General features: G+C 40.7%; 1 protein-coding gene across 1 annotated transcript in view; it reads right to left on the reverse strand.

Annotated features, from left to right (window-relative positions):
• LOC141363173 (protein NLRC3-like) overlaps window positions 1-21949 on the reverse strand; it is a 36936-nt gene extending 14987 nt beyond the window's left edge. Inside the window, exons 1-3 of the mRNA XM_073865752.1 lie at window positions 20259-21949; window positions 18272-20071; window positions 16449-16622 (exon numbers count right to left, since the gene is read on the reverse strand). Of these exons, the coding sequence (XP_073721853.1) occupies window positions 16449-16622; window positions 18272-20071; window positions 20259-20275 (1991 nt within the window). The 5' untranslated portion in view covers window positions 20276-21949. The remainder of the gene's footprint in view (window positions 1-16448; window positions 16623-18271; window positions 20072-20258) is intronic.
• Window positions 21950-23345: the final 1396 nt, after the last annotated feature.

Consider the following 23345-nt stretch of genomic DNA (forward strand, 5'->3'; position numbering starts at 1 on the left):
GGGATGCCATGCAAATCAAGTAAACAAGCTTCAGCTAGTTCAAACGCTTCTGCAAGGGTACTTACTCGATCTAAAAAGTACGACCACATAAGCCCAATTCTGGCATCTTTACACTGGCTACCAGTTAAATATCGCATACAATTTAAAATATCACTAATCACCTACAAAGCTTTAAATGGCCTAGCACCCTCATATCTTAGAGAATTACTATCAGAATACAATCCATCACGCACACTACGGTCGCAAAATTCTGGTCTCTTGATTATCCCTAGACTATCAAAAGTGTCTAAAAGTGGAAGATCCTTTTCCTACTTAGCCCCTAAGCTCTGGAATGATTTACCAACCGATGTCCGAGAATCAGACACAGTCGATAATTTTAAATCTAGACTTAAAACTTTCCTCTTCAACAAAGCATTCGCATAATTTGTCTAGTAAAGGTACTTAACTCGAAATAGTTATTTGTACGGAAGAAAGCACTCGCGATCATAACACAGATCAACAAAATAAATAAATAAAAACCTTATCTTATCGTATGGTCAGGTTGCGATTTTGGAACTTTCGTGTTTCTTGTGAATAGGATGCCATACAGACCCGTTTGCCACTGAACCTGCATTAACGACGATAGTGGGGCTCCCGGCCTTAGTCAAACGGGTTGGCACGTATGGTCGGGTTGGGATTTTGGCGTTTTCGTGTGTCTTGTGAATAGTATGCCATACAAACCCGTTTGCCACTGAACCTGCATTAACGACGACAGTGGGGCCTCCAGCCTTAGTCAAACGGGTTGGCACGTATGGTTGAGTTGTGATTTTGGCCCTTTCTTTGTCTTGCGAATAGTATGCCATACAGACCCGTTTGCCACTGAACCTGCATTATCGATGACAGTGGGGCTTCCGGCCTTAGTCAAACGCAGGGGTGGGCATCGAGGGCCACAGTCCTGCAGAGTTTAGCTTCAACCTTAATCGAACACACCTGAATGTCATTTCCAAACAGTCCTGAAGACTTCAATTAGATTTTTCAGCTGTGTTTGATTAGGGTTGGAGCTAAACTCTGCAGGGACACTGGCCCTCAGGACCCTGGAGAAGTTTTGACATGCACTGACATTTGTGCTTTTTTCAGTTGCTTAAAAACATAATAATGGCAAAAGTCTTATAACACTGTGTTCAGCACAAACTGGGCTACCATATTATATGATCTACATGTATGTACATGTTTGTATTTTTGAGAGGAAAATGTTTATGCGTGGTTTTTGAAAAAGCTAAATTTTTAAGTGACTGATATAAGTCCAAAAAACCCATACTAAACATGTTTTCCCAAGACTTTTCAAAACAGGATCTAGTAGTCTAGAGTTTTTTCTTTAAAATGATGTGAAAATCATTCTGCTTGCACATTTACATTAGACAATATATTGATTTACAATTTCAAAGTCACTTTTTGGTTAGGAAGACAATATGCAAGGAGGCTGGAAGCTCTTGAATAATCTGTGATTGACAGCTGAAGAACAAAACACTTGCATAATGAGCCTTTAGGCAGTAAGACGACGCCTTGTTACGTGTTTGTTTGTGAAAGCAACACAAAAGAAATGCCTTCCCATGCGTGATCCTGCGTTAAATAAACTTACTGTGCAGAGATATACGCGAACAAACGGGTTTTAGAGGTGTTTAGATGCGTTTTAATACAAAAGTGCGTCAAATATGAGGCATTGTGTGTTTGTGTGTGCGTTTGGCCGTCGACCGCGTCTGACGGAAACACAAAGAAAACATAAGCGCCTGGAGATAACTTGTATTTACAGGCAAGAGAGCATCTTTTATAATTTTACCACAAAGCGCGTCAAATATGAGGCATCGTGTGTTTTTGTGTGCGTTTGGACATTCATCCCGTCACACTGACGAAGCACACACTCGCGTCTGTTTGGAGATAACTATATGCGCGAGTAAACAAGTAGATGTGATGTTTGCAATGGCACCTTTTATAAGAATAACACAAAGCACGTCAAATATGAGGCTTTGTGTGTGCGTTTGGACATCGCGTCACTGACGAAGCACACACACACTCACGTCTGTTTGGAGATAACTTTAGGCGCGAGTAAACAAGTAGATGTGATGTTTTACAATCGCATATTTTATAATGATACCACAAAGCGCGTCAAATATGAGGTATCGTGTGTTTGTGTGTGCGTTTGGACGTCGATCGCGTCTGTTTGATGAAGCACACACACTCGCGTCTGGAGATAACTTCAGTTACAGTCTGAGTCAGTAAACAAGTAGATGTCATGTTTCCAACACTCGGATTAAAACTCAACACATCACTGAATGGCTACAGAGACGGAGTCTCCATTGACTGGGGTTGACTAATGAATATGGATGATCTCTGCTCTTCTCTTCAATGGAGCGGGGCGTGGCTCATTATAGATAATGCAGGAACACGAGAAAGACGGTACATCTCCCTCTTCTAACACATTTAACAACGAATTACAATATTTGTTTTCGATTTCACTTACATCTTCCAAAAGCAGACATTCCAAGCATTATGTAGATATGTATCTTTTGTTATTATGACAAGTAATCGTTAAGTTACAGTTAATTTTTCTGACGTGTTTCCGAAAGGACTTCACTGAGGGAGAGAGAACAAAACACGCATCATGTTTATTTTCTTAATTTTGCGAAAAGCACAACATTCTGTTTTTATTGGGAGTGGCCAGAAAAAAAACTAGACACTTTAACGTTTTAAATGATGTATAAATCATATCTGTATGTCCAAAATCAGCAGAGTTATCTAACTCTCTTTACGGAGTGATTGAAAAATAAAGGGTTTGCGGCGCCCGCGCCGCCGTCGACCCCAGAGTGTTAACGACGACAGTGGGGCCTCCAGCCTTAGTCAAAAGGGTTGGCACGTATGGTTGGGTTGCGATTTTGGCGCTTTCATGTGTCTTGTGAATAGTATGCCATACAGACCCGTTTGCCACTGAACCTGCATTAACGACGACAGTGGGGTTACAGGCCTTAGTCAAACGGGTCGACAGGTTTAATTTTCTCTTTAAGATCAGAAGGTGACCCTTAGTTACCATATATACCGTCGCAGTGGCCCCCAATTTGCAAAATCCTCAACTGTGGATAATATAATTATGCGGCAATAGTTAGTCTGTCTGAAACTAAGCTGATTCAACCACATCACTGTGTGACACTTGCATTACATGTGAACGGCCCCTACGCTAATATGATTTTGTTTTTCTCTCCCTGTCTCGTCCTCAACCCCGAGGACAATGGGACAAACAGACCCAGTTCCGGTAGATGTGAAAGTCGGCACACCTCTGATCTACTGGTCGTCCTTCAACGTGATGCCCAGCTGATGCCTGACCAACGCTCACCGGCAGGACCCGCTTAATCTCCGCATAATCTCCTTATCCGTTTATATGTGTGTATATACATATATATCTCCCAAGGGTTTTTCCCTCCTAGGACTTTTTTTTTATTTCCTCGGCTAAACAACCCAGGGGTTTTTGTTTTTTTCTCCTAGGGGGTTTTTTACCCCGGGGAGGTCGCCTTCTTGGGCTTAACTTAGCTTTTTCTTCTAGACGTTACATTAGTAATACGCTGCACACAGCGTATACGCAGCTCCTGGACCCCCGGTCCTCCTCTTGGCGGCTCCTCCGCCGTTGGTTGTCAAGTAGCCTACTACTTTCCTCTCAATACCTCCTTTACAGCGTCCGCGGATTCCTACAGGAGTCGTGGCGTGTGTTAGGTTGGCTGGGTGTTCGTCGGCATAACGGCTGCCGATGGTACTCACAGAAAGCCCAGTTTCCCTGAGGGAGAGCACAGACAGCAAGACACGGCACCACACTACAAACTAAGTGTACTCACGTCAAACGATCACTCTTTACACTGCACATCACACACTTCAGTGAATAATTAAGGTCCGTGCTCCTCTCTAGGCAAGACCAGCTCTGGACAAGGGAGACAGCCTCGTCTGTCGCGGTGATGATATCCCAACCGACTAAAGCTTTGATGTCCAATGCCGGTAAGTACACTTGGTCCCCGGCTCACCCACCGGCTTCACACTGGGTGGGGGCGCTAAAGAAACAAAACCACACACTCCTTTAATATTGCAGATTCCTCCTACAACAATGTTTGTAATACTCACGACTCTGTGATTTCGGTCCAACACACTCGATCCCCGGCTCACCCACCGGCTTCCACTTGGTGGGGCCGCTAAGAAGGTAAAGCACACACTCCTTTAATATTGCAGATTTCTCAAACAACAATGTTTACAGTTGCTCACGGCTCTATGGTTTCTGTCCAACACGCTCGATTTCCGGCTCACTTACCGGCTTCCACTTGGTGGGGCCGCTAAGAAGGTAAAGCACACACTCCTTTAATATTGCAGATTTCTCAAACAACAATGTTTACAGTTACTTATGGCTCTGTGGTTTCTGTCCAACACGCTTGATTTCCGGCTCACACACCGGCTTCCACTTGGTGGGGCCGCTAAGAAGGTAAAGCACACACTCCTTTAATATTGCAGATTTCTCAAACAACAATGTTCACAGTACTCACGACTATGTCGCGTTCTCCCTCTGTTTTCCTCCTCTTCCAGGCGTCCTCAGATCCAATCGCTCCAGTGGGAAGAACTCGCCCAAGCCTCCGTGTAACACAACAACAATCCAATCACTTGTAATGTTTTTATCACTCTCTCTCTGTGCAGATCTCCAGTATTTCCCCGATGCTACTTCCCTGTGTTCCCAGCTCAACCCAGTGGAGGTGTCCCAGCATCTGCCCAACGCACTCCAAATCTGAACACTGTGCCTCTTCTAACTTCCCTTTTTATACCTATTCTCCCAGCGTGTCTCACCCAATCACCATTCGCCACGTCGTTGGTACAGCTGTACTCCATTGCGGTGATTTCGGGGATCCCCAGGAAACCCGGAAGTGTAGGCGTTCGTGCAAACGGGTCTGGGCGGAACCACTGTACTCTCGTTTTGGTTCCGCCCTACTGAAGTCACTCCGTGACACAAGCTTGCAATTATTCCAGTAAAAGCTACAAAAGGTAATAGAGTGTTCCAGACGTATGCCTTCTTAGACCCTGGAAGTTCAGCCACATTTTGCACAGAGAGATTAATGAGATGGTTGAATGTGGAAGGCAAACGAATTGAGATTTTGCTCAAAACAATGGGACAAGCAATCATGTCTAACAGGATCTCAGTTGCTAAACTGGATGAATAACTCAAGGAACAGTACAACAATGATTTCCCAGAGCAAGCTTATGATGAGGAAATGCGAACTTTCTTTTGAGGACCAGAGATTTATGGAAATTGTGAACAACTCTGTTGTTAAAACTGATGGTCATTATCAAATATGCCTTCCATTTCGTAAATCTGGCCTTACCCTGCCGGACAACAAAAAAGATTGCAGAACAACGAGCCCTGAGCATATATAAGAGATTTAGGAAGGATGAAGCCTTTTTATCTGATTATAGGGACTTCATTGGCGACATCCTAAAAAAGGGCCATGCTGAGGAAGTTCCACAAACAGAGCTCAACAGGGATGATGGTAGAGAATTGTACATTCCCCATCATGGAGTCTATCATAAAAGAAAAAAGAAAATTTGAGTGGACTGTTCTGCCTCATTTCAAGGTGTTTCATTGAATTCAGCATTGTTGCAGGGCCCAGATCTCACTAATACCCTTTTAGGTGTAATACTCCGATTTCGCCAACAGCCGGTCGCTGTAATGGCGGATATCGAGGGTATGTTTCACCAAATAAAGGTTCCTAAAGAAGACCTTGAATTTTTTAAGTTTCTTGTGGTGGCCTAAATGTGATATTAGTCAGCCTTTGAAAGAGTTCAGAATGACTGTACTCTAGTCGGAGCTGTTTCTTCCCCAAGTTGTGCCAACTTTGCGTTGAAGAAGACAGCCGATTACAATGAAGAGAAAGCTGATCCAGAAGTTCTATCCACAATTCGTAAGAACTTCTATGTGGATGATTGCCTAATGTCCATCTCAAATACATCTTGAACAACACCAGCAGATTTCAGACATTTGTTGCCAATAGAGTTTCTACTATAAGAGATCTGTCACAGAAGTTTCAGTGGCGCTATGTGTGTTCTGCAGCTAATCCTGCTGATGATGCCTCCCGAGGCTTAAGATCTAGCTCTTTTAAGAATGATGGAAGATGGTTAAGAGGCCCAGAATATTTGAAAAGTCCTGTCGCTAATTGGCCTAAAACCCAGGAATCGTTTTGCATCTCGGACAATGATACAGAGATAAGGAGAACAACTGTAGTTTTTAGTACCACTACGGTATGCTCTACCCCCCTCAGTCAGTTGATTGAGTATTTTTCCTCATGGGAGAAATTGCGAAGAGCAACTGCATGGTTGTTGAAATGTAGGAATGTACTCCTTCACTTGAGTCAAAAACGGAAGGAATCAGCAGCAGCTCTCCTTTCCTGTATTTGTGCCCTCAGAAGATTTGTTTGTAGAAGGGGTCAAGTCAAAGAGATAATTTCAGATAATGGAACCAACTTCATTGGAGCAGAGCGAGAATTAAAAGAGGCCTTTGTTAACATCAATCATGACCAGTTGCAGAAGGCATTGCTGAGAGATAATGTAAAGTGGACTTTTAATCCTCCTTTGGGTTCTCATCACGGAGGTGTATGGAACGAATCATTAGAATTCTCAAAAAGATCCTATATTCCATCCTGAAACAACAGATCCTTGATGATGTGGGCCTACAGACTGCGTTATGTGAAGTGGAAGTCATACTTAATGATCGGCCAATCACTACAGTTTTTGAGGATGTTAATGATCCAGAAGCCTTAACCCCCAATCATCTACTCCAAATGAAAGGAATTCCTACTTTGCCTCCTGGGCTTTTTCAGAAGGATGAAATCTATTCCAAAAGAAGATGGAAACAGGTGCAGTACATCTGCGATCTTTTCTGGAAACTATGGATTAGAGAGTACCTCCCATTAATGCAGAGGAGGCAGAAGTGGAACAAAGTCAAACAAAACCTTAAAACTGGTGATATTGTTCTCATTATCGACGATTCTTCACCTCGAAATTCCTGGCTTTTAGGTCGGATCCTGGAGACATTCCCGGACAGGAAAGGAGATGTACGGCGAGTTAAGGGCAGGACAAAGAACAGCATTCTGGAGAGACCAATTAGCAAATTGTGCTTCCTTATGTTATGACAATGCAAATAAACTGATAATAAGACTCAAAGGGCCCTATTTTAACGATCTAAGCGCATTGTCTAAAGCGCACAGCGCAACGTCTAAATGGGCGTGTCCGAATCCACTTTTGCTAATTTAACGACGGGAAAAATCGTTTTTGCGCCGAGCGCATGGTCGAAAAGGGTAGGTCCTATTGTAATGGGAGTATTTTGGGCGTAACGTGCAGTAAACCAATGAGAGTCACAGCTCTCATTCCCTTTAAAAGCAAGTTGCGCTGGCGCTATGTCTAATCCCTATTTAGATGACGGACTTTGTAAACTGAAAAACTAAACGGAGGTAGAAGATCCCCAGTTTAAGATTAATGTTAAATAATTGTGTTGTTTTTCCCTTATATTGAAATTGTTATTTTTTTATTAAAACCTTTAAAACCCGTTTTCTTTTAGTCATGGAAGTAAAAAGCAGGCTTGTAATTGCTTTATATATATGGCTATCCAATATCATCAAAAAATAATTTACAAGTATGTAAGATAAGGTTTGTACTCTAAAAATACTTTATTTGTAACAAACAGGAGATAAAGAAATTACAAACGGCTCTCCTCACGTTTCAGCACTTTGGACAGCGTTTTTTTTAGCAAAGAGTTTTTTTAAGCATTACTTACAAATGTTTCTCATCTCGCCATATCCACAGGTACATCATATACAATAAATCCGTGAGGTAGCATTGAAAAAAAAAAACATTTAAAAACAGACGCATTTGTTTAAAGCAAAGCATTTATTTACTTATCAGGCTGCAGGTAAAGCAGCTCTTTGCGCCTTCTAACGTCTCATAATCAGTCCTCATTTATAAATATGTCCAAGAGACTCAATAATAATCTCTTAAATTCAATCCTTTAATCTTTCATATTTAAAAGCATTTTTGTGCTGCTGCGCATTTATGTACTTTGTGATAAGCAAACCCGCGTTGTCCTCCCGTTTATAGGCGCATATTACTAATGCGCTCTTTAAATAACATAAAACATATTGCGCCATTGACTTTAGACTTTAGACCAGGTTTTTGTTGGTCAATGGCGTAGTCTATTTTAGTTGCCTCAAAATAGCAACGCGCCAACAATGCGCCTGAACACACCTCGTTTTTCAGACCAGAACGCCCATGGGCGCAAAGGGGGCGCAAATGCATTTGCTATTTTAACAACGCGGCGCTAAACGTGAAAATTAGGGTGGAAACTAGCGAAAGACACTTGCGTCGCGCATTGCGCTGCATTGCGCCGGGTGTAAGATAGAGCCCAAAGACTCTGACATTGGCCTTTAAAAAAATGTATGGCTCCTTTTGAAATGAATTATTAGAATTGTCACAAGTTGACAATTAGGGGGCGGAATGTTGGAGTCATTCCTCTTTTCTTCCCATTTCTATTTTCATTGCATGTTTTGATTAAAAATATTTATTTAATATTTTGAATATAATTAATTCTATGTTTGATTATTATTATTATTTGTGTATTATTTGGGATTGTACGAGGATTAATTTTGAATGTTTTGAATTTGACACTTTTATTATCTCTTCACGATTATGTATTTAGATAGGGCAGGTAAGGAACGGGGAGGAGTTCAGTAAGGGGAAGCGGATACAATTTTCTGACCGTGTTTCCCGGCAGGGAAGTGGCTGTATGTTTTCTTTTTTCTTTTCTGTTCAAATAAATGATTAACATGAAGAATTCAGACTACGCGTCAATTGTGCTTTCCCCTCCCAACAGCGGCTCACTATAAGTATACCGCTATATCCAGGGTGCGATTTGTGAAAAAAACAGAGGGGGGTATGTTTTCATAGGCATCGATTTCCGCGACGGTGGGTACCCACCATATTTCGTCATGAGTCATTTTGTACCCACCATTAGTTTTAACTTTTTTTTTTTCAGTGGTTATGAAGAGCAACATATGAGAAATTTGGTAATCGTTGTCCGACCTAACAAAAATCCATTATAATATTATTATTATTTTTTATATATTTCTAATTGAAATATTTCTGATATGCAGAAATGCGCTCTCCGCTCACGAGCTCTGATAGGAACAATCCCGAACCTCACTGTCTGCTGAACTTGCGCAGAAACATAAAAATATAACCAGCTTTTCAAAATGGTTTTAAAACTAAAAATGTATACTATTTGAGCACAAATTATGAGCTTATTGACAATTTTTTATAATTTTTGACATAATGCGTCTCTGTCCACAGCACATTTCAAAACTTTTTAATTCATAAAAATAAATCATGAGAACATGAACTCATCACTGCATTTGCAGGAATTGTAAAATCTTTTTTCTTATTAACTCATGAAGCAGCCTAACGCAATATTTTTACTCTAATAGCTTATCATTCCTCACACATATGAACTGTGATCATGCACAACGAAAAAACACGCAAGAATTAAATCTTGAATGACAAAACTATGTGGCACAAAGTAGTGTCAACTTAAACATAAATATGAACAATGCATTGATTGCAAAGTTAAACCATTACAGTAGAAACAGTTTTAATGCTGCTTTTAAAGTAATAACATTAACTTTACACCGCGATGCTGAGCTACAGTGAAATGATAGAAAAGTCAGATGCATTATGTGTTAGTCACTTAGCTCATTTGCGCAAACTGGACACGCCCACGCCTCGCTAAACGCCTCATCGGCATTTATCATGTGTAACTTCTGCCATTCTCAGTGGTGTGACTGGGACACTAACTCTGCTTGTCATCATAAACAGAGAATCAGATTGTTATGTTTATTCCCGCTTTATTAATATGCGGCTGAATATGCTGCATTTCATCGTTTCGACACACAGCTCCATAACCATCTCGCAAGTGTTGATAGGCTATTACTCGTGAGGTAGAACCAGGTCTGTAATCAATCAGATAGCGCCGTGGGCGGGACATTGAGCAAGTCTGCAGAGTGGTGAATACAGAGAGGCTGCGCGGCAGCTGTATCAGAGCCAGACAAAGTAGCTTAAAAACAAAATTGACTTTAATCAAACCACGGATCCGTGATAAATTTTGTGATCCGTCTCGCCACTAGTGTAGTAGCACTGATCACTTTGGGGAGGGGATAAATTTATCACCACCGGGGATTAAAATAATTAAGTAGAGGCAGGAATACATTGACCAGAAAGGGGGAAATCCCACGCATCCCCCCGGCAAATCGCACCCTGGCTACATCTACTCTATTTATAATGACAGATATTATATTTGATTTATTTTATGAGACATTTTTAATTTCTGGAAATATTTAATACAGAATATGACAAATAATGCAGAATCCCAAAAATGCAGTTGTTAATCAATCAATTTTGTTGATTTTGCGCTCTTCTGCAATCGCGAACAACTGTAGAGACTAACTGGCCGCCAGTGTTGGGCAAGTTACTGAAAATTAGTAATTAGTTACAGTTACTAGTTACTTCTTTTAAAAGTAACTAAATTACTCTACCAGTTACTGTATATCAAAAGTAATTAGTTACTTAGAAAAGTAACTTTTAAGTTACTTTTATGTCTGCTTTTTAAATGTAAATATGAACAGTACTGAACAGTAAAATGATATGGATGGGCTATTTTACACATAAGACTCTAATATATCACATACTGTAGGAGGCTATTTTGCTTTAGATTCAACCTTTGAATATTTTTGTTAGAAATTATCTTAATATGTAAACTTAGTTTATTTATCTATATCATTTATACCATTTAGACAAATATTCTGCATGTTTACAAAAATATATAATGTGTTAAAATTGTGTAGTGTCTCTTTAAAAATTTGGAGACAATTGTGTCAACATGTCATATTTTCTAAAATAAATTATCATTTTTCAGATTTCATATTTATTTTAATAAGTTAGAAACGTCTCCGCTGTGTCCTGCTGACAGGCGCGATGTGCGTGCAGCAGGTGACGCAAATTATGGGTCCTCCGAAGGTTAGACCGTCTCATTTCAGTTCTCTTCGCGAACTTCTGAGCACCTTGAAAGAGAGAGTGCTCACCTTTTATCGCATGCTTAGTAGGGTGCAGCCCTTAAATTGGAACACAGCTTGTGAAGCTTGCGGCAGGGACTGCGCTCTTTGGTCATATGTTGTTTGTTTTCTGTTGGATTTAAATGATACACAGGATTAAAGGAAGATATTTAATCAGAAAACGGAGTAGGCTACGTGGATTGTTTTGTCAGACGGACACAGAGCGAGTGGATTGTTTTGTCAGACGGACACAGAGCGAGTGGATTGTTTGTTCGGATACGGAGAGACTGAAACTAAAACTAAAAGCGAGCTCACACATACTATGGAGTTTTAACACGGGTGTACAGCGCAGTGTGAATATTTTAGTGGAAACAACAATTGCGGATCGTTCTCTTCCATGAAGTCGATGTAAACATCTAAGAATATATGAACATTTCTCAGATTTATTACCTTTGTGGACTACAAATGCAAGTTGATGTCATAATGCGATTGCTTGGCGAAGATAATTTACACATTTTTAAACAAAGTGTAGCGTCTCGCTACGCTTAAGGAACCAGACGATTCTCAATCTTTTAGGATTTATTCAAACAACTGATGGATTGCTGTTTTGGCCGCAACCCATGCCGTACATCAACATTCAACTCACTGCAGCAACAACAACAACATAAGCGGCCACCTACTTCCTCTTTTAGGCACGCCCCTTCTTCCTCTTTAAAGGTCACTGGAACTAACAACTAACTTCATTTAGTGTAACTAGAACTCATATCATTGTTAACACTGCTGAACAATAGCAATAAGACAACAACCAGTGTTCCACATTTAGTAATGTCATTACACTGCCCCCCTCTTAATAAGAAGAGCCCTCGCCCTCGAGGGAGCAAATAAAGTCCTTGAGGTGTTCAGGCCGGCGTCACAGCCTTTTTGGCCTTATATCAGAAGGAATGTCTGGGCCTCCAATTGGGTGAGGAGTTGGAATGTGGGACAGATGAGAAGATCCATGGGGAGCAGTCGGGTCCGAGGCATTTAGGGAGGGTGACTCACGAACAGCTAAGGAGTGGGGCGAGTGGTCAGCAAGCTGTTTTGTGCAGCAGGGGAACTGGGCTTCCTCCCTTGAAAAGAAATGGTCAGGTTACCTCTATAGGGAGCTAGCCTGTCTCTGTGGAGGACAACCTTCCTGCCCCTCGGCGGCATCTGTACCCTGTACACCAGAGGTCCCCAACCACCGGGTCGCGACCCAGTACTGGGTCGTGGACAAGTTGCCACCGGGTCGCAAGAACATCCCGAAAAAATGTGTATAATAGCCACGTAATAGCTTAATCTGGTATTTTGTACTGTAAGAGCCGACTTCAAATAACATCAATCATTTCCACTTTTGAACAGAGCCGTGCTCTCTCTCTTTTTCTCCGCCTCTCTCTCTCTCTACCAGCGCATCAGCGATCACATTGCTGTCATAGTTTGAGCATACAGTACTTCTAAAACACAATCGATCAAAGAATTGCGGAGGTATGACTTTATGAATCATTTGCAAATGTACGTCGCAATGATGTACATATGCGGAGACGTTCAAATGTGTGACAGCGCAAATGACTGAAAAGTAATTATTTTATTCTTCTTTAAAACAACTTCAGAATTATCCATCGATCGTAGCACCATGATCAAAATAAACTATTAGGCTAATAATATTTTAACGGCTACACTTTTAACGTAGGTTTGAAAAGGAACCTAAACTTGTCAATCATCATTAATCATGGTAAACGTGAGTCTTCGTGCCTCTGCGCCCAGCCGAAATTCTTCTGGCATCTCTCCTCCTTCACTGCATTTTTCTTCTCTTCTGTTACTTGGAATTGGGTCTCGAGCCCGACCAAGATTCGAGCTGCCTTCGAGAACAGCAAGCCAAGTTCGTTTAGGTTCCATTAATTATTAAGACTAAATGGGCAGGCAAACTAGTAAAAACAATGAAAGTAAAAAACAATCCGCCAAAATATGATTTTACAAGTCTATAGAAAATATACTATAGCCTAAATAAAGCAATTATTAATTTTCCTAATGCATGGTTGTTATCTTTACTTCCGTTTAAAACGTAAATTTTGAAAAGGACGATTTTCAGCACGTTTGAACAGCAACTCAGCGACCCCAAACCCCCCCCCCCCATCTCACCCCCCCGGTCCTCGAATTTTTTTTAAAGCTGAAACCTGTCCGTGGTGAAAAAAAGGTTGGGGACCCCTGCTGTACACTACCTCTCCCACCCTCTCTAAAACCAAGCAGGGACCCACCCAATGACAATCAAGCTTCGGAGATCTGCCCTTTCTCTTTTTCGGGCTGTACACCCAAACGAACTCGCCAGCCTGAAAGTTCCGACCCTTGCTCCTAACATCGTAGTTCCTCTTCTGTCTCATGCCAGCTCTCTGTAGCTGATCTCTGGCAAAACATGGGCTGTTTCCAACCAATCCTGAAGCCGTCTGGCATATTCTGGTTCAGCAGGTGCAACCGGCATGTCCGGGGGTATCCCAAATGACAACTCCGAAGGGGTCCGGAGCTCACGGTCCAACATAAGTAAAGCAGGTTTTCAAAGAGTGGAGTCTTGCACTGCTGATCTGTAGGCCATGAGGATGAAAAAGGGAGGTGGGTGTCCCAGTCCCGTTGATGGTCAGCCGTAAGAATAGCTAGCTGCTGGCCCAGGGTCCTGTTAAATCTCTCAACAAGACCATCACTTTGGGGATGCAAAGGTGTTGTGCGTGTTTTTTCCATGCCCAGCCGTTCACAAAATGTGGTAAACAGTTTAGACTCAAAATTTCTCCCTTGGTCACTATGGATGACTTCCGCCATACTGAACCTGGTGAACATCCCTTCCACCAATGCATCAGACACAGTCTCAGCTTCCTGGTTCGGAATTGCATAAGCCTCAGGCCACTTGGTAAAAAAATCCATAGCAGCGACCACAAAACGGTTACCCCTCTCTGTGACGGGAAAAGGACCCATGATGTCCACAGCTAGTCTTTCCATTGGGGCCCCTATAGCCTGCTGTTGAAGCCTGGCGCGGGACTGATCAAGAGGACCCTTGTAGGCCGCACACGCATCACATCTGCGACAGAAATCCTCCACATCCCGCCTGTGCTGGCCCCAGTAAAAGCCCTGACGAAGGGTCTTGGACACTCCGAAATGTCCAGATCCTGTGCTCCCATGACAAGCAGACAACACTGCCTCTCTCAGTGTCCTGGGTACTACCACTTGCCACCTGTCTTCCCCGGTAGCAGGCTCCTTCCATGCCCGCTGTAGCACACCGTCACTCAGCTGTAAAGTGTTGAATTTGGACCATAATCCTTTAGTAACAAGGGAACACCCTGCAATGTCCCCTCAATCGGGCTTCCTGTGAGCCCCCAGCACAGCACAGGCTTCAGATCCTCATCCATCTCTTGATGCAGCTTCAACAACTCTTAACGCCCCGCACACATGCTGTCTTGACCCATTTTCCTCACACAGTTCCATCTCCCCTGCTTCTGCCCTGCGTCCGCATCGGTGTGGCTAGACCCAGCTCTATGGACTACTGTGAAGTTGTAAGACTGAAGTTCTTCCAACCAGCGCGCCACCTGACCCTCAGGTTCTTTGAAGGACATGAGCCATTGAAGTGCAGCATGATCTGATCTTATTTTGAATGGTGCCCCACCCAGGTAATAATTAAAATGTCTTACTGCCATTACCACTGCAAGAAGTTCACATCTAGTGACACAATAGCGTCTTTCACTCTTGTTAAAGACCTGGCTAAAGTAAGCCACCACCTGCTCACCATCTGGCCTATCCTGCGACAGCACGGCCCCGGCACCGACATTGCTTGCGTCTGTGTCTAGTACAAAAGGAAGCGTTGGGTCAGGTGGAACAAGAACTGGAGCTTCAATCAGTCCCTGGCGAAGAGGATCAAACGCCTTCTGGCATTCATCTGTCCAGACAAAGTCATGATTTTTCTGTTGGAGGTGGAAGAGTGGTGCCCCAATGCATGAGAACCCCTTCACAAACCTCCGATAATAAGAGGCTAGGCCCAGAAAGCTCTTCAATTCTTTCAAGTCTGTGTGGGTTGGCCACTCTCTGATGGCACGAACTTTGTCTTCTATGGTGCATATGCCCTCCCTCCCCAATTTGTGACCCAGGAACTCTACCTCTCTCCTCATAAAGTGACACTTGTCTGGATGCAGTTTCAGACCCGCTGCAGCAACTCTTCCAAGCACTTTGCGAAGGGAATTAAGCGCCTCATCAAATGAGATCATCCCAATATATGAGACATTCCCTGCGAGGGACTCCATCCAACACTTTGTCCATAAGTCGTTCAAAGGTCGCGGGGGCGTTGCAAAGCCAGAAGGGGAGGACCTTAAACTGCCAAAGGCCATTGCTTGTGCGGAATGCAGTTTTGGGAGCGGACTCAGAAGACAGCGGCACTTGCCAGTACCCACTTCTCAGGTCAAGGGTGGAGAGCCTCGTTACTTGATTTAAAAAAATACTTTGTTACATGCTCGTTACTGCTAAAAGTAGTGGAGTTACAGTAACGCGTTGCTTTGTAACGCGTTACTCCCATCACTGCTGGCCGCTGACATCTAACTCCAGATTGTAAAATCAGTATTTTGTCTCTGGTAAGCCCTCAATTAAACTAATAAATGTGACCATTTAGTGCATTAGATATGTGTTCACTGCCAAGACGGACACAAATATTGCGGCGGGCATGGCAGAAGTGACGTCTTTGGTACCCATGAATTGCTTAATTATCCATGAACATACCTGATAGCTTTTTGTAGATGAATTCTGTTGAGCAGATCAACGCCATTTAACACCAAAGTTCATCTGTTCTTATTAAAAACGAATAAGTTCATGGTAAGAATGTTGTCCCACCTAAGTTTTTATTCCTACTTAAACAAATGAAGTAATATAACCACACATAGAAAAAAGCCACAAAATAATCTCGTAAAGCTGCTCTCTGTCCATCCTGACGGACAATTTAAGCAGAATCACAGAAAATAAACAGATGCACTCTGAGCAATTAAAGGAAAGTTTACACACATGACTTGTATTAACAAAGTCTGCTTCATTTGGAAATATTGCCTTGTGTATGCGAACTGAACCAACATTGTAGACATGTAACCCCCGGTTTCAAAACAAAGCAATCGATCTACAGGTCTGAAAACACCCTAAGATTAACTTTTATGATCCACTTTCAATGTTGACTAGTGTCTATGAATCCATTACAGATGTTATGATCTCTATATAGTCTCACTATAATCTATATTTGATTTCTGTCTGAGCATCAGATCGCAATCTTACCTCAGTGTCTTCAGTTTACAGTCAGGATTCTTCAGTACATCAGAGATCAGCTTCACTCCTGAATCTGTGAGTTTATTATCAGACAGATCCAGATCTCTCAGGTGTGATGGGTTTGATCTCAAAGCTGAAGTCAGAGCAACACAACCTTCATTTGTGATATCACACCATCTCAACCTTTAGAGAACAGAGACTTTATGTGAATTATACAAAACTACAAAGTTTGTCCACAAATCTCTAACCTCCATCTTTTCATGTAATGTTCCTCTTTCAATCCCTCAGTAACTGAGACACTGTGTGTTTAAATGTCAAATAAATCCATCACACAGCTGACTATTAGTGTTAGATGTCCTAAACCACATGAACATTTCTTCATAAATCTGTATTGAGTTCATAACTCACACTTGTAATTCTCATCAGGTATTTGATGTAAAAATCTTCCTCTATTACAGGAGGAATATCAGCTGGAGATAACATAACTCTGATCTTACATTTAAAGATGTTACAGTGTTTAACTCTTTCACCGCCATTGACGAGATATCTCGTCAATTAAGAGAAAACGCTTCCCCGCCAATGACGAGATTTTCCGTCTTTTCGCAATACCGCTATTAGGTGGCGCCCCGTCCGCAACTTTTTAAACCCGGAAGTATTGCCCTAGGGCAAGCTGCTGCATGTCCGTGTCTGTTTTAAAGATCGCTCTGAATGAGATCTCTATGAAAAGTCTGTCACAAAAATGGAATTATCTCAGATTTTTGCTCAAAATGTGGTGTTTTTACAGAAACCTACCCATATTCAAAAGCTGATTACAAAAGAACTACTAAAGGTAGGATGAAACGTTTTTTTTTTTGGTTGAAAGCAGAGGGTCTGTTCTTTCATTTGGTCTATTGTATGTTAATATATTTAAAGAAGAACATTTTCTGGAAGGCATTAAACTTTGGTGAAAATCATGAAAAACGCTGGCGCTAGCTGGCAACTTTTTTTAAAAACGCTGGCGGTGAAAGAGTTAAAGATCAATTTCACTCAATCTATAAAAACATTATTAATGTGTGTGTCAGTGTCAATGATGGATCAATGTTTTTAATCATCTTTATAAAAACTACACGACGAGGAGAAAAACTCTTCATACACAATAATATAATTCAGAAATAATGTTTTATAAGTTTTAAAATAATAAAATGCAATGTTTCTCTATCATTTACATAACAAGCAAATGAGTCTATAAAACATTTGTTGTTTTAAACATTGTGTGAACATTAAAACATGACATTGTCATAACGTTTGAAAATGGTAGAATCTAACATTCATCTAATGTTCGGACAACCCAGAAAAACTTTCTTATAACGTCAAGAAAACTGGACACATTTTATGTTGGCAGAACGTTTTGGGGAACGTTGGGAATTTTTTTGAGATTGACTGCTAATTTATTTACAACATTAGAAAAATGACTTTTGCTAGAAAAGATTCTCCCAAAGTAAGAATTAAAAAAGAAAAATCATAAAATATTTAAATTAATTGTATTAAGGCAACACTATTTTTTTCGACCTTTAAATAATGTCTCTAAAATTATTTCAGTGGTAGAACAACTGCTGTATGAATTCTACCGCAACCTGATTAGCCTCCTAGCTGCTAAGCCACAATCGTAAGTCACGTGATTGGTTTGGAGAACACAGCCCCGCCCCTCCCCTACCTGCAGAGGAGTGTCTGATACCAGGTACTGTTGCGCTTTTAAACCTCATGGGGGAGCCGTAAGCCAATCTTACATGGAAAACTACATAGTGTTGCTTTAATATGTAAACAGTCATGTGATTGTTATTAGTTTTACTTACTGAAGTTTTTTGGTTTCTTTAATCACAAGCTGCAGTTTCACAAGAACTTCAGCTGCTGTATTTGTATCTCCAATAAATGGTTTTATTTCAAGTTCATCCAAATGCTGCTCAGACGTCAACAACGCAAAAACTAAAGCTGCCCACTGTGAAGAGGAGAGTTTGGTCTTTCCTACTGATTCAGATCTCACATAACGTTGAATCTCCTGCAGCAGTGAATCATCACCCAGTTCATTCAGACAGTGAATCAGATTGATGGATTTCTCTGGAGACAGATTCTCATTCATCTTCTCTTTAATGTACTCAACAGTTTTCTCTTTCATGTAGGAGCATCTTCTCATCTGTGTCAGTAGATCCTGTAAGATAATCTGATTGGACTCCAGTGAAAGACCCAGAAGAAAACGCAGGAAAAGATCCAGATGTCCATTCTTACTCTGTAAAGATTCATATACAGCTGTATGATGTAACTCAGATAATAAAACTTCTTCTGATGATTTATTTTTAAATTTGCCCAAAATGTTAGAAAACCGACCTGGTTTTAACACATTTGTGTTGTTCTTTGTGAAGGAGATGTGAGCATAAAGAGCTGCTAGATGTTCCTGGATGCTGAGATGAACAAAGAGGTAAACTTTCCCCTGATACAAACCAAACTCCTCTCTGAAGATCTGAGTACACAATCCTGAGTACACTGATGCTTCTGCTACATCAATGCCACACTCTCTCAGGTCTTCATCATAGAAGATCAGATTGCCTTTCACAAGCTGCTCAAAAGCCAGTTTCCCCAGTTTGAAGATCATGTCTTCATCTTTCTTCTCATAGTCCTTCTGATGTTTGATGTTTGTCTGAATGATCAGGAAGTGTGTGTACATTTGAGTGAGAGTCTTGGGGATCTCTCTTCTCTCTGCTTCACTCAACATTCTCTCTAGAACAGTGACTGAAATCCAGCAGAAGACTGGGATGTGACACATGATGTAGAGACTCCTGGATGACTTCAGGTGTGAGATGATTTGATCAGACAGACTCTCATCACTGATTCTCTTCCTGAAGTATTCCTCCTTCTGTGGATCAGTGAATCCTCGTACCTCTGTGACTCGATCAACACACTCAGAGGGGATGAGATCAGCTGCTGCTGGTCTGGAGGTGATCCAGATGAGAGCAGAGGGAAACAGATTCCCCTTGATGAGGTTTGTCAGCATCACGTCCACTGAGGTTGATTCACTTACATCACACAACCTCACACTGCTGTGAAAATCCAGAGACAGACGACACTCATCCAAACCATCAAAGATGAACAACACTTTATATTCATCACTGAAGATTTCCATTTCTTTTGTTTGTGGGAAGAAAAGATGAAGAAGATCTAAAAGACTGAGTGTTTTGTTCTTCATCAAATTGATCTCTCTGAAAGGAAGTGGAAATATGAGGTGGACGTCCTGATTCTCTTTCTCTTCAGCCCAGTCCAGAATGAACTTCTGTACAGAGACTGTTTTTCCAATGCCAGCGACTCCCTTTGTCAGCACACTTCTGATGTGTTTGTCTTGTTCAGGTAAAGGTTTAAAGATGTCATTACATTTGATTGGTGTCTCCTCTGTTGTTGTTCTTCTGGATTGTGTCTCAATCTGTCTCACCTCATGTTCATTACTGATCTCTCCACTTTCACTCTCTGTGATGTAGAGCTCTGTGTAGATCTCATTCAGTAGTGTTGGGTTTCTCTTATTTGATGTTACCTCATACAAACACTCAAACTTCTTCCTCAGATTTGATCTGAATGTGTTCAGGACTTCAGTAAGATAAGAGTCATGACTGTAAATTAAAAATTAATATATCAGATTATTACACAAATACCTGTAAGAGTAAAAATGTACAGAACAAAATGTTTGTATCATTAGACACAGGACTCTTAATGGTTTGTAAAATGTTAAATTTAGGCAAAATAGAAAAGGTCAACATTATTCAGCATTTGCAAATAAAACCAAATCCTATAATTCACCTGAAATGAGGACTCATGTTTTCATTGAAGTCTTGTGTTAGATTATCAGAATGTTCAATCTTCCTCCTCTGACAATCAGATTCTATTATTCGTCTGAATGGCAAAAATGAAAATGAAGAATCACTTTACACTATATTATTAGTGGAATTTTCATGTAACTTTATTACCTTTACAGTTTTTACACTGCTGTGAATTATGCATGTGCATGAATGGTTAAATATTTAATCTGCAATAATAATTTGAATAGAAATGCTATTTGAATGTTTGTTTTAACTCTTTTGCCGCCATTGACATGGTAACTCGTCAATTAAGAGAAATTGCTTCCCTGCCAATTATGAGTTTTTCCGGCAATCCGCAATACCGCCATTATCCACCATATGGCGCTCCTACCCAACTTTTGCAACCAGGAAGCAACCCCTCCCCCTAAACAGTTCAGACACAGCACGTGTTTTGATCATCGTTCTGAAATTCAAAAATGCAATTATCTCAGCTTTTTACTCACAATTTGGTATTTTTGACGAAAACCCACCCATATTTGAGAGATGATAAAAAGAGAACAGATGAATGTAGGATGAAACTGTTTTTTTTAAAGCAGAGGGTATTTAAGAACATTTTCTGAAAGGCATGAAACTTGTGAAAATTATAGAAAATGCTGGTGCTGGCTGGCAACTTTATAAAAAGACTGGCGGGGAAAGGGTTAATGTGCCACCACAAGGCTTTTTTACTTCACCTGTACTGTCTTTTACAGACTTTAATCTAAAATACACATGAAAATTAATTTGTATGTATTTCTGATTGTTTTGTCAATAAAGATCGCAGACTAATTAAAGTATTTAGAGTTTTACGCCAGGTTGTTTGTTTTTGTCCACCGGCTCGCGTGTTATTTAGATTTGCTACTCTGCCACATCACCACATCATGAGAGATTTGTTAGCTTCCTGTTATATAGCCTAATTTATTTTGTTAATGCAAAGCTAAACAAGACAAATGTCTTGTTTAGAAAAAAGCAAATAATGTATCCAGGGCCGCCTTAACCTAATGTGAGGCCCCGGGGCTAAGAGGTTTTGTAGGCCCCCCTTCCCCTCGATTTATAGTCTCATTTAAAACACAAGTATGAATATGCACAAGACAGACAGGGAACATACCTGTTTATAAGATCTTTAGATAAGGAGATTATAAATATGAATAGTGCTGTCAGGGGATGATCATTTCAGATGGTCTTGTCGCTCGTTACTTAGACTTACACCTTTACCGTTGCGTCTCTTTCTCGTCTTTCTAATCTAAACCAACAGATGTGTGTACTGTGAGCTAATGTCGCGTCAAACTACATCGCTCCAGCTGCGCACACGTCACTGATATAAACGCGAGTAAACTTAAACTTTATAACAACTGACAGCATTATGTGCGGGAACTCTTTTCTTTATTTGGCGGCACAGTTTCTTGCGCACGGTTGGATGACTTCTGCATGCCAAAGACTCAGCTGCACAAGCACAGAGAGAGCGAGCACGCGTGCGAAAGAGAGAGAGACCTGCACCTCACCAGTCCTTATTATGAAATTTCAGAAATTACTCTTTCATTTGTTGGTGGATTATTTCCAGTTTCTCTTTCACACTCAGTCTAACGTGCAGGAATGTCAAGTTGACAACGCGCACTTAATTACATTACGCGGAATAGAAAAATCTGTTACGTCTGACATTTTATTTCATGGTAAGTTACCACGGACCAATCAGCAGCCATGTAATGTGCAATTAGAGTGATTGACTGAAAACCTGACAAGTTACAAAACAATATGACCTTTTCAGCTCATCATGAACGTGAACATGGGAGGCCCCTGAACTTGGGAGGCCCCTGGGCTTCACCCCAGGTAAGCCCGTGCATTAAGGCAGCCTTGGACGTATCAAATCTAGTGGTCGACCGAAAATCCAATCTGATGCTGCACAAAAACTCAAAATGCATCAAAGCCAATGCCCTTACCAATCTTTGACATGCCCAAGACTGCTAAAGACGTTTAAAAAATCCAGTTTACAATCACTTTTTATATTGAAAATCGGTTCATTTTGTGTATTTTCCCCCAAATCAGTGACATCATCCATGAACTTTTCATTTTCTCACTCTCATGTTGTTACAAACCTGCCTACATTTGTTTGTTCTGATGACCACAAAGGTAGATATGTTGAGGAGTGTTTAAACCAAACCGATCATGAGCAACATTCACTTCCATAGTAGGAAAAAAGAATACTATGGAAGTAAATGGGGTCCATGAACTGTTTGGTTACAAACATTTCTCAAAATATCTTCCTTTGTGGTCATCAGACAAAGAAATGTATTATTTATTTTTGGATGAACTATCCCTTTAATGCAGTTTAACATTGCAGTTTCAAATGACTTTAAACAATCTCAAACGAGGCATAAGGGTCTTACCTAGCGAAACGATTGTCATTTTTGGAAAAAAAAAGCACTTTTAAACCACAATTTCTCGTCTTCCTTCGGCTGTGTGACAAGCCAGCTTGTCAATTTTTTTTCTGGCCAAAAATGACAATCGTTTCTCTAGATAAGACCCTTATGCCTCGTTTGAGATCGTTTAAAGTCCTGTGAAACTGCAATGTTAAACTGCATTAAAACTGTTAAATGTTGGGGTCCATTAAAGTCCATTAAAGTGAGAAAAATCCTGGAATGTTTTCCTCAAAAAACATAATTTCTTCTCGACTGAACAAAGAATAACATCAACATTTTGGATGACATGGTGGTGAGTAAATTATCTGGATATTTAAAAAAAATTGAGTAATCCTTTAATATTAAGGAATTAAATACTGTTTTTTGACATTAATTTGACATGTTAGCTTAATCTGGAAGCAGTAATTATTAATCCTCATTACAATTTTTACCTGATTATGATTTTTTTATTAATTAAGTGAATATAAAAACGCAAAATCAATGTTTATTTAGTTTCACTAATTGTTTGTATGTTTCTCAGTTACTATAATGATATATTTTAAATATCGGCACCGGCCATAAAAAAACATATCAATTGACCACTAAAAAAAGTCATTATATGGTATTTGCAGGGCTTGACATTAACTTTTTTGCTC

Source organism: Misgurnus anguillicaudatus, unplaced genomic scaffold, assembly GCF_027580225.2.
Source record: "Misgurnus anguillicaudatus unplaced genomic scaffold, ASM2758022v2 HiC_scaffold_33, whole genome shotgun sequence".
In the NCBI taxonomy this organism is placed as follows: Eukaryota; Metazoa; Chordata; class Actinopteri; order Cypriniformes; family Cobitidae; genus Misgurnus; species Misgurnus anguillicaudatus.